The 12,409-nt window shown below is 39.2% G+C and overlaps 1 protein-coding gene across 7 annotated transcripts in view; it reads left to right on the top strand.

Annotated features, from left to right (window-relative positions):
- The window catches only part of CCDC73 (coiled-coil domain containing 73), a 60,639-nt gene that overhangs the window by 47,178 nt on the left and 1,052 nt on the right, over positions 1 to 12,409 (top strand). For all 7 annotated transcript variants that reach the window (XM_053390268.1, XM_053390245.1, XM_053390276.1 and 4 more), the window contains 4 exons: positions 2,782 to 2,892; positions 4,829 to 5,033; positions 7,318 to 8,772; positions 10,523 to 10,656. In XM_053390268.1, coding sequence (XP_053246243.1) covers positions 2,782 to 2,892; positions 4,829 to 5,033; positions 7,318 to 8,772; positions 10,523 to 10,656 — 1,905 coding nt within the window. The remainder of the gene's footprint in view (positions 1 to 2,781; positions 2,893 to 4,828; positions 5,034 to 7,317; positions 8,773 to 10,522; positions 10,657 to 12,409) is intronic.

Raw genomic sequence — 12,409 nt, 5'->3', positions numbered from 1 at the left:
GTCTGAAAATGAGTATGTTGCTATTTAGACAGCATCTATTTAGACAAGGTTACCATGTCAACAGTTTATAAACTTATGAATAGGAGAAAGAAGATAAAGGCAGTTCTCACAGTACTAGAATGCAGGGTCAAATCAGTGAGTTAAAAGGCAGCTAGTTAAGTGCAACAGAATGAGGGCGTTTTTCAACAGAAGACATAGTAGGATTGCATCTAGTGTAATTGCTGCATGAATGGAAAGAGCTTCCATTCATGGAAGGAAAGTTGCACTCATGGAAGGATCCCATCCATATGTATAACTCTCTCTTCTGTTCCTGGAGGTTATTACAGTGGATGCAACCTCTAGTTAACAAGGTGTGATGATGGCCATGGCTGCTATATTGGCTTAAAAAAACCCCAACTGGACAAATTAATGGAGGATAGGTCTACAAACAACTGTTAGACAGTTGAAAGGAATGAAATCTCCATGTTTGGAGGCAACATATGTCTGTTTACCAGATGCTTGAGACAAACAGGGATGGCCATCCATTATGCTCTGCTAGTATGCTTCCAGAAGCCATTGCCTGACCATAGCAGAGAAAGAATGATGGCTCTTTAATACAGCAGCACACTTTGCACATCTTTTCTGGCAGATTTGCAATTTGTTCTTATGCTGGTAGACAAAAGAATCTTCCTATAATATAACCTGCTTAGAGTAATTCTATCAGCAATTTAACTAGCAGTGCATTCAGCAAAACTGCATAATGATGGCATCACGTACCAGTATGAGACAATACTCTGCTACCTACAGTGTGTGTGTGTTGGTGGTGGGAATCATGCCTCCCACTCAATGCATCAGTTCCCTTTCTGAGGCCAGAGGACATCCACATGTGAGTATAATACAATGTACGTTAAATGCAATGTATGTAGGCTTGGATAGCATAGTTTATATGTTTTAGATAAAATCTAGTAATTGACCATGTGATCTGGGCCTGTGTATTTATGCCCTGTTGAAAATATATAGATGTGCAAGGACGCCTTGCAGCCATGTCGGTAGAAGAGCCGTATTGTGTTTGCAGGGACAGAAGGAGTACAGGCGGTGACCATTCTAGGTGTGTCCAATTGATGCAGGATTGCTGACAGAAGTACTGTCTGTAGAAAAAGGCAACGCAGCAAATAATTAATTTTGAAAGAGAGCTTTTATGGACTCTTCCCAACCCCAGAAATGGTTTTAAAGAATCACAGAAACTGTGTATCTTTTTGGATTCGTAAAAGAGCGGAATGGGTTTACGCATGCGGGCCCAGGAAAGGAAATTGGTTCAAACGGGGCCAAAGAGTTTTAGAATCCTGAGTAACAAATCTTGACCTCTGTTTCCATTGATTTTTAAAATGATTTTACATTTCACTTTTTTATAAAATCTGTGAAAGATTTTTTTTAAAAAAAAATCTCTCAAGCAGTAAATGGAACCATATAGAGGGATAATTGCATGGAAAGGATACGTCAGGTCTCTTTTCTCCCTCAAGCATTCTATATGTTTTGATTCATTTAAAAAGAAAGCAACAACAGCAAAATTCAAAACTGTCTGTGCAGTATCCCGACCACAATTAGCGAAGGCATCTATCAATCTAGATGGACTCCACCGGCCATGCTGGCTGGAGCTGTTGAGTCCAGCACCATCTGGAGGGCCACACATTACCCACATTCTAGGTAAATCTTACACTTTTTTCTTTCATTCTCCAAATAATTACCGTAGTGTGCATAGCCAACAGTGTTTCAGAAATGTTCAGTGTCGTATAGGTTCAGAAGTACTGTCTGTAGAAAAAGGCAACGCAGCGAATAATTAATTTTGAAAGAGAGCTTTTATGGACTCTTCCCAACCCCAGAAATGGTTTTAAAGAATCACAGAAACTGTGCATAGTCACCATTTATCTAAATGCACTAACACTGTTTACATTGGCAAATTTGATCACATCATCTTATATTAGGTAGTGGATACACTGGGTTGTATCCCTTTTATTCATTTTTCAAAAATGTGAAGAGGGCAAAATTGTATAGTACCTGAGAGATGTATGAGAATTTTACTACTGATTTATGCAAGATTACTTTAATTTATCAATGTGACAGCAAAGCTGACAATGAGTTAATCCAGAAATGTTAAGACAAGTATGGCAGTTTAAAATCCTTCTTAGTGTACTGCCTTGCACACTGCTGGTGCTATGTAAATGTGAAGTAGCAGTAGGAATAGCATACCAGTATTCTTTTAACGCAGATTTAATTTCATTGAACCAACTTAAAAATGAAATAGGAAAATCAAACAAGAAAAACTACAGACTGGAATTTTTGCAATGGTGTTTCACAGTCCTTAAGTTAATCTGAACTCTATATTATATGGAATGTTAATAAAATTCAGGTTTGATTATTGTAATAAAAATATGTTCTAGGATGTGCTGTAGTGTTTATCTTCGCAAACAAAGGTTTAGAATGTGCTACATTTCATATTTCTTAGCTCTGCACTTTATATTACTTTTTCAGCACATTAAAACTTATGCAGTGAAACTGAATAATGGCAAGTATTTTTATACCCTTTTATAGCCATTTCTTTTTCATAACCTCCCCCTGTTTCCTGTTAGCTAAACTATAAGCACCTTTCTGTTAATTTATGAAAATTATTGTTGTGATAGCACATTATCACTGATCTGTATGGCACTTTCAGCATGTTAGAAGAAAAGGTCCAAGCAACATAAAACACATCAAAATTCATTAATGTGGTATTGATTATTTTTTGGATAATTAATTTTATTGCAGACCCTTGAAAGAGATAATGAGCTGCAAAGGGAGAAGGCAAAAGAAAATGAAGAAAAGTTCTTTAATCTTCAGAATGAATATGAGAAAACACAAGCAACTTGGAAAAATGAAGTAAGGTCCCCCCCTCCCCATTTAAATACTACTGAATTAACAAGGTTACCAGGAAGTAAGAAAAACATTTAAAATAATTCCAAAAGTTCAAGAAGCTATTATTAACTAAAACAAGAACAGGCATATTTTAGAAATCCATCTAGTTCATACATTGGAGACATTAGAATAATTGTTTGAGAGCTTTTAGGTATCTCAGTACGAGATACGTTTTCCTCAACTATGACAGGACCTCAGTGAATTGAAAGATTTATCCATAGTTACTTCTTGTATACTTATAAATTTCTAATCCAGAGGAACAAATCCAAGTATCAAAACTGATTTCTATACATTTCTACTATAAGTAAAAATACTGCCTTGAGTGGAGGATGCCAATATTGGTGAGGTTGTTACTGAAGATTTCAGCCTTGCTGTCCTTTTCAATATGGCCTGGCCTCTTGATTCTAGACCTATCCATGTAGCCCAGGAAAATGTACAAAATGTAAAAGGAAGGCCATCAGTCAAGGACCTTCTCTTTCTTAAACTCAGGGATTCCATTTTAAGAATTTTAGTTCATTTTTTTCTTAGCAGTGTTCCTTTGTGTGTGGAAGCATTGTGCTGGAGTACTTGCTCCCCCCAGTCTCACCTTTACTACAGATTCTGGAGCCCCTGAAGTTCAGAGCTGAGTGTAAATACAGTATAGACAAATATACTGTAAAGAATGGTAATCCAGAGGCCTTTACAAAGGACATCCACCCTGACGGTTGGTTCCATTTCCACCCATTGAATGGTCATCTCACGCCTTCCGTATTAATTGCTTAATGTTGAAAGAACTGCATTTGGAATACTGTTTACAATTTTTGTCACCTCCCCTCAAGAAGGGTATTGCACAGTTGAAGAAGGTCCAGAAAAGGGCACCTTAAGTGATCAAGGGGAAGGGAACAAAACTCCTATGAGGAAAGATTGTAGAATTTGGGACTACCGTATTTTTCGCTCTATAACACGCACCTGACCATAACACGCACGTAGTTTTTAGAGGAGGAAAATCCGTAGGCATGCCATCCATAGGCATTCCCTCCATAACACGCACAGACATTTCCCCTTACTTTTTAGGAGGAAAAAAGTGAGTGTTATGGTGCAAAAAATACGGTATTTGGTTTAGAGAAAAGGTAAGCGAGAGGCGACATGATAGAAGTTTATAAAATTACGCATGGCATGGAGAAAATGGATAGAGTAAAGTTTTTATTCCTCCCTCATAACACTAGAAAATGTGGATGGACAATGTAGCAGAATGCTGGAAGAACCATGACAGAGAGAGGAAAATACTTCTTCAGAAAGCATAGAAAAGGAAATTGATCCCACAGGATGCAGGGATGGCACCCAATTTGGATGGCTTTAAAAGAGGATTAGAAAAATTCGTGGAGGCTATGTTCTATCTGTGAATACTAGGCACTGGGAATCATAGGTGGGCAGAGTGCTGCTGGGCTCATTTCCTGCTTGCAGGCGTCCCACAGACTTCTGGTTGAGCACGGTGAGAACAGGATGGTGGACTGGATGGGCCATTGGCCATTGATTCAACAGGCTTATCTTATGTTCTTTTGTGGAGGGGTACCAACAGTTGCTGAAGAGGGGAGCAAATTTCATAGAGGTGTAAATGTCTGTGAAATACAGTGGTACCTTGGGTTACAGACGCTTCAGGTTACAGACGTTTCAGGTTACAGACTCTGCTAACCCAGAAATAGTACCTCTGGTTAAGAACTTTGCTTCAGGATGAGAACAGAAATTGCGTGGCGGCAGTGGGAGGCCCCATTAGCTAAAGTGGTACCTCAGGTTAAGAACAGTTTCAGGTTAAGAACGGACCTCCATAATGAATTAAATTCTTAACCCGAGGTACCAATGTACCCATTTTCCCATTTCAGCTCAATAGTAATAGAAACATGTGCTCTTTTTTTAATTGCAGGTTGCCGAGACAGGTTATGAAAATCAAATGCATACAAGCCAGACAGGAAACAAATATACACAAAAATCAAAAGACGTTTCTAATAATGTTGAACAAAGAGACATTGGATTAAAAACTACTCGGTCTTTGAATTTGGATGAAATAAAAGCAAAACAAAGCAATACTGATATAAACACAGGGGATGAGGAATCAATTACTGTTGAAGGTACATATGTGTGTGTGTGTAATTATAAAAAAAATCAACTGTCCAGAAGATGTTGATCTAAACTAAGTGTGCTAAAGAAAAACTAAAATAAAATAATTATTTTTTTGCTATGGTAACTAAAATATATAGGCTAAAATGTATTATCAGAATCCTAATACCCTCACCCTAATAGCCATGAGAGCACTAGCACCCCCACACCACCCAACAAATAATTGTGGGTGGGGAATAGGATGTCTGCACTGCTTAACTTACTCCAGCAGGACAGAACAAAGCCAGGCTGATAAAACTATGAGATGCCAAGTAAGGGCAATGAGATTATGGATTTCAAGGGTATGGAATGAGTGAAAAACGGGGCTAGGAATGCGTCTTGCAGTAAAACAAACAGGGCTGCTGGTGTTCTAGACAAAGTTCTGGGCCTTAGTGATCAATTTAAAACTGACCACTTCTGATTGGCATCCATCTGAGAGTTCTTAAAGAACTGAAATGTGTAATTGTTTATCTTCTAATAAAAGATCTAACTTGCCACTAAAATCACCTTCCATATATCCGATGATTAGTAAGTAGTCAATGTGACACCAACTTTTAAAAAGAGATGAAGAGGGGATCCAGGCAATTACAGACTGGTTATTTTAACATCTGTTCCAGGACAACTGGTAGAACGATTATTAAAGATAGAATTATCAAGAATATAGAAGAACAAATCTTGCTGAAGCTGAACAAGAATAGCTTTTGCAAGGATCACTCATTAATAGAATCATAGAATAGTAGAGTTGGAAGGGACCCTGAGGATCATCTAGTCCAACCCACTATAATGCAGAGATATACAGCTGTTCCATATAGGGATCAAACCTGTAACCTTGGTGTTTTCAGCACCACACTCTAACCAACTGAGCTACCTTTTAGATTTCTTTCAGAGTGAAAACAAGCGGTCTTTACTTTTACTTATATTTCCAAAAAGCTTTTGATAGGTTCCCTCACCAAAGAATCCTGAGTAAGCTTAGCAGTCATAGAATTAGAGGTGAGGTCCCTTTGCAGATCAGTAACTGGTTAAAGGTAAAGGTAAAGGGACCCCTGACCATTAGGTCCAGTCGCAGCTGACTCTGGGGTTACGGCATTCATCTTGCTTTATTGGCCAAGGGAGCCGGTGTACAGCTTCCGGGTCATGTGGCCAGCATGACTAAGCTGCTTCTGGCAATCCAGAGCAGCGCATGGAAACACCGTTTACCTTCCCACCGGCGCGGTACCTATTTATCTACTTGCACTTTGACATGCTTTCAAACTGCTAGGTTGGCAGGAGCAGGGACTGAACAATGGGAGCTCACCCCGTCGCAGGGATTCGAACCACTGACCTTCTGATCAGCAAGTCCTAGGCTCTGTGGTTTAACCCACAGCGTTACCTGCGTCCCTAGTAACTGGTTAAGGAATAGGAATTAGGAGTAAATGAACAGTTCTCCCAATGGAGTCTTCCTGGGATCAGTATTGGGACTTTTGCTGTTTAAGTTTTTCATAAATGAGAAAGAGTTACAGGTGAGCACTGAAGTAACCAAATTTGTTCATGGTATCAAATAGTTCAGTGTGATCAAAAAGGGATGGCAAGGAGCTGCAAAAGGATGTCTCAGACTGGGTTAATGGGCAGTAAAATAGCAAATGTGATTCAATGTAAGTGTGAAATGATGCACATTCTGGGGGGGAAATCCTAATATTTACATATATACTAATGGGGTCTGAATTTGATGCAACTGACCAGGAATGAGACCTTGTGGTCCTAGTGGACTGATGAAGATGTCAACCCAGTGTGTGGCTGCTTTGAAAAAGGGATTGAAAATATAAGTGCCAATATCATAATGCCATTATACGAACCTATGGTGCAGCCACACTTGGAATACTGGTCACTTCGGCACAAAATGGATATTGCAGAGCTGGAAAAAGTACAGAAAGGACAACCAAGAAGATCAAGGAGTTGGAGTAACTCTTCTAATAGGGTCTTTTTTAATTTAGAAATTAAAGTTCTAACATTAGAACTCAGAGCCATCCAATAAAGCTGAACATTGGAAGATTCGGGACAGATAAAAGATAGTACTTCTTCACAAATTGCATAGTTAGGACTTGGCTCCCACAATATGTAGTGATTGATAGCCACCTACTTGGATGGCTTTAAAAGAGGATTAGACAAATTCATGGAGGAACTAACTATGATTAAAGTGTCAATACATCCCTTATATGAACTATATTTGAAAGCATTCATCCTTCTAATTTTCATCATTAAAATCTTTTCACCCAACAGATTTGGATTGTCTTGAGACTATTATGAATGAAGACAATGCGGTTTGCCATTTCAATAAAGATCGAAAGGAGGCTTCTCCAAGCAAAGTTATCTGCACAGCTCATTTCATTACTCCAGAACTAACTTATGGGTCAGGTGTTGCTGGGTGTGGAGGAACAGCAGCCAAAGGAAAAGAAGACAGAAAGGAATTTGATAAAATACAGACAAGGATAGAAGTAAACTCCTCAAACAGTTGCTATTCATTGGTGGAAGAACCCAAGATGCTCTTAGAAAGCACTGCAGCTTTGGATTGTTCTACTCTAGATACTGATCATTGTACTAAACTCAATGAGCATCTAGAGAGAAATGTAAGGAATAATTTTATTTTTGAGATAAATGAAAATATTAACAATGCACCCCATGAGGGAGCTTCTTCCACAAATAAGGCACTCGCTGAAGAACCCAAAGTTCAGGATATTGCTACTAGTGAGGAAATTACAAATGGCCTCTCGAAGACTGAAATTAGTTCCATCTTGTCACAAAAGGTGGAGAATAATTACACAAACCTGCACAATGTGTGCTTTGATAGATATGATGACATTTGTAAAGAAACACCAAGTCAGAGCTCCAGTTCCACAATTTCCAATATTCTTTTATGTAAAGAGAGTAATACTAATCCTGAAGAAATACATAGTGATAATGCATTCGAAAACAACAAATGCTGTGAACAAAGTAGTACTTGCAGCACACAAGAGAAAATTCCACCTTCACCTGCTTCCTCAAATGACAATTTAGGTGTAAATACTCTGATTACCACTGATGGGAACATGAATCATCTGCCTCTAATTATGAATTTTAATTTAAATGCTGAAAACTCATCTAAATATATAAATGAAATACCAAGCAGACAATCTGATAAAGATGATTCCATACTGACTGAAGTCACAGAAGAGACACCTGAAAGTACAAACGAGTCTTTGTCTCTTCACCCTGGAAGTGTATGTGAATCTCAGATTGAAGATTTGAAAGTTAATAAATTTGCAGAAGATGAACAAAAGGAATTGCATACATCCAAAACTACATGTGAACAATCCTTTGTGGTTTGTGAGAAACAGGGCATACAAATAAAAGAAAGGGAAGAGCCATCAAGTAGTCCGGACACAAGGGAAATGGTTGTGAAAGGAAGCGCAGAAGAATCATGTTCCTTATCCATAAAGACAAGAGAAGATTTAGTAAACAGAAGTGGATGGTCACCCTTTGACTCCGCAACTATGGATAAAAAAGCAGAAAAAACTTCAGCAGACTCAAATTTACCAAGGGTATGTGAAGGTGAAATTCACACAGTTTGCAATTCAACTTCCAAAAAAGTTCCGTCTTTGAAAGAAAAGCTACTTTCGCAAGAAGTTAAAAAACAAAGTTCATGGGAAGTAGAGCAGACTATGAATATGAATGCTGCCGTAAGAGAAGATACATTAGGTAAGACATTAAGTGTTTTGTTTTGTTTGGCTTATTATAGTTCTATGCCACTTTTCATTTGAATGAATCCCAAAGCAGCTTACAAAAAATAGTAGTAACAACATCACAAATAAAGCATAAGTTGTGTAGAATAAGTAACAAATAATCAGTGAAAGTTACAATCTATAAAAACACTGTTAACTAAACAACTAAAAAATAAGCTAAACATCAAAACTGAAGCAAAAGTTGCATTATATTTTTAATATAGCATTTATAATCTATAAGACAAAATAAACTTTGACAAAATAGCCCGAAAATAAACTGAGCACTGTTATGTTCATACACATACTCTCTGCACCCCCTTAACTCGGAATCTTTCACGCTATTCAGCTCATTAAAATGCACATACACATAAATCCCATGGCAGCAACTCTCTTCTGAAGGACTCTGGCTGGAAGTGGGGCAGCACAGATGAAACTACCTACCTGCTGATGGCAAACAGTCGCTCTCCCCTGACAGTTCTTGCTCTGGAAGCAGCTCCCTTATGAAGGCTCCTAGGGCTGAAGCGTAGGTCTCCAGCTGTTTTTGGACTACAGTTCTTGTCATCCCTGACCACTGGTCCTGCTAGCTTGGGATGATGGGAGTTGTAGTCCAACAGCAGCTGGAGTCCCAAGTTTGGGAAACCCTGCTTTAGAAGAGTAAAAAGGCTGAGAGTATGGGCCCCTTTTCAGGTGTAGGGCTTGGTGCAATTTTACCATCTGCACCCTTATACACCCTTGCTACATTTGAAGGTGTAAACATCTATTTTGATTGGCTACCGACCTTGTTTGGACATTTGGATGGCATATCAATTTGTATGTGTAAATTAAAATGGATGCAGTGGTGGTCATTGTATGGTTAACGCAAGCTGATCTGGTTCTCTTCTCTTTTCTTCTTTATAAATTTGCAATAAAAGACCCAAATCAAACAACAACCAAAAGTAAACATAAACTTAGAATATATTTGGCTCTTCAACAGCCTGCTATGAAAGACAGGAAGCTGTATGTCCCAATTTTACAGATGCCAGGCCTCTGTTTGAAGGGATGCCCGGTCCATGTCCAGTTTAAAATTAAAGAATGCTAATAAGCGAGCGCAGGGGGCCTGAAACAGCCCATCAAGTCAGCACTTGGAGAGTAGATTGAGCAGACACACACATCCATCATATCTGTTCATGGGCCACTCTAACTGTGAGATCTATTGTGTTTCTTTACCTGCCCCAAATCTGAGATCACACACAATTAAAAACAAGCATAACCTAGTAACAATAACCCTTACAAGCCACACACATATACAGACACCTTGACATGCCTTCTCCTTTCTTTATCTCTTCTCCATGTTCGTTATTTTGGGTAAGGAGAAGGAATCTAAATAAGGCTAGAGAGGTCTCCTGTAGGCTTCCAGAGCTCCATCCGAGTTGAGCAGAAGAGTTCTGTGGGTATTTTCCCATGTGTAGTCTGAATCCTACCCATTCTGTTTTTGTTAATGGGTTCTTTAAGCAAAAAGGCAGTGAACTATGCTTTTGCACAACTAGCTTTTTGATTTCTAAAATGGTTTGATATTCCTCCCCCCCAAAAAAAAGAATATTACAAATTAATGTTGTGTCAACCTATTTTCTGTACTTTAATGTAATGGTGGGTTTTTTATGGATCAAAGATAAAATGGGGTTTAGCACTATATAATTAGTACCTAGAGAATAAGAGGCAGTTGTTACCATTTCCTCTTTGTCAATCAGTTTCTACCCACAGTAATGGAATTGCTGACACTTTGAATACCGGAAGTATCAATCCAGGCCCCAAGAGAAATCCCAGTGAAGAATGGAATGCAATAGTAAAGACTTTTTATGATCCCTCTTTTCCCACAGAACACGTAAGTCAATTAAAAATATTGCAGAGCAGACCTTGGTGAGCTAACTCCAGAGATATGTGTAGAACTGTATGCATCTGGATGCTTTAAGACCTTCTTGATCTCCAAAATAATATCAAGAGGGCAAATGTGGCAACATTTTTCACAATTAAAGTTGATGGAAAACAGCAGGAAAAAGTCACAGCATATAAATCAACTGGATCTTAGCCAGTCTGCTTGAATTGAAGACTATGTCTTAACAATAACTTACCAAGCAAAAATTCAAGCATATTATATTACTTTTGTTTACTTTTCAGCCATTGTTTCAGATACCGAGAATTTGCAAGGCTGAAGGCAGTACAATGTACTTCATAACATTTGCTTTAAAACTATTTGTTCGGAACACATGCATTCAATATTTTATTTTTGTAGTTTGTAGTTTCCTGTCACCCAATCTAAATCTGTTCTCAGACATGGAAGTATACCTAACATTTTATTTAGTTCCTCAGTCTCAGGGGTCAGCAAACTTTTTCAGCAGGGGGCTGGTCCACTGTCCCTCAGACCTTGTGGGGGGCTGGACTATATTTTGAAGGGGGGGGAGAACGAATTCCTATGCCCCACAAATAACCCAGAGATGCATTTTAAATAAAAGGACATATTCTACTCATGTAAAAAACACGGATTCCCGGACTGTCTGCAGGCCGGATTTAGAAGGTGATTGGGCCAGATCTGACCCCCAGGCCTTAGTTTGCCTGCCCATGCTCAATCTCTTATGTACTAACAATACTAAACACAACATGTTCAAATCAGTACTTGACATTTAATGAAGTGGATCTTCACTTTTAGAAACTACAAAGTATTTACTATTTTAAACCCCCGACTACACTGAAAGAAAACAAAAACAAATGTACATATAGGTTGATCCTGCAAGTTCATCAGTTGTGTACGTGACCAATCCATCAACTACATCATGAAATAAAGTAAGTCATGTAAGAGCACTGTACCGTCATATGTGGCACAAATCTAATAAGACAAAAAAAGGCAATTTGGCAAAAATACGGTATGCATGAGGAGTGCTCCACCCAATTAAAAACAGGCTTTGTGTAGTGCTATCTGGGGCTTATTGAGAACAACTCTCTTTTCCTGCCCTCCTGAGACCAATCTTTGGTTAGGGTCTCAAGCAATCAAATTGACTCATTCTTCCTTTTTTCATAACAGACCCCTGGAACATTCAGTACCAACAATAGGCTTAACTACTAGACTATTCCCAGTTCCTTTAGACTCAGCCCATCCTTGGGGCAAGCTGTAAGCCCTCCTCAAACTGAGTTTGTGGCTCTGAAATTCTTCTACTTGGAACAAAATCTGAGTGGGAGAAGAACACCTGATTCCTCCCCCCACCCCACTTGTTCCTATTCCCCAAAGCCATCCTAGCTACCCTACTTGCCTTACATTGTTAGTAATCACAACTGATAGTGGTGGCAGGGGCATAGCATGGGGGGCCATGACTCCAGATGCAGAAACTTGGGGAGTGTGAAGCAGGCACTCCCCCCCCCCGCATGTGAGTGGCTGTCAGCAGTGGGGACCGGATAAGCATGGAGGGCTCCCTCCATGCATTCACCCAGCCTCTGCAGGGCACACGAGTGCCCTCTGTGCTCTGTCTGCACCTGAGCACCAGCAGGGGTGGGGCAGGGTGTGAAAGGTGTTCTTCACCCTCCATGCACTGCCCCCCCAAGTAATATTTGAAGAATTTTAAATTAGAAATTGGCAGGAAGTTTAT

Source organism: Podarcis raffonei, chromosome 1 (genome assembly GCF_027172205.1).
Source record: "Podarcis raffonei isolate rPodRaf1 chromosome 1, rPodRaf1.pri, whole genome shotgun sequence".
Taxonomy (NCBI): domain Eukaryota; kingdom Metazoa; phylum Chordata; class Lepidosauria; order Squamata; family Lacertidae; genus Podarcis; species Podarcis raffonei.
This window is presented reverse-complemented; position numbering and strand designations above follow the sequence as displayed.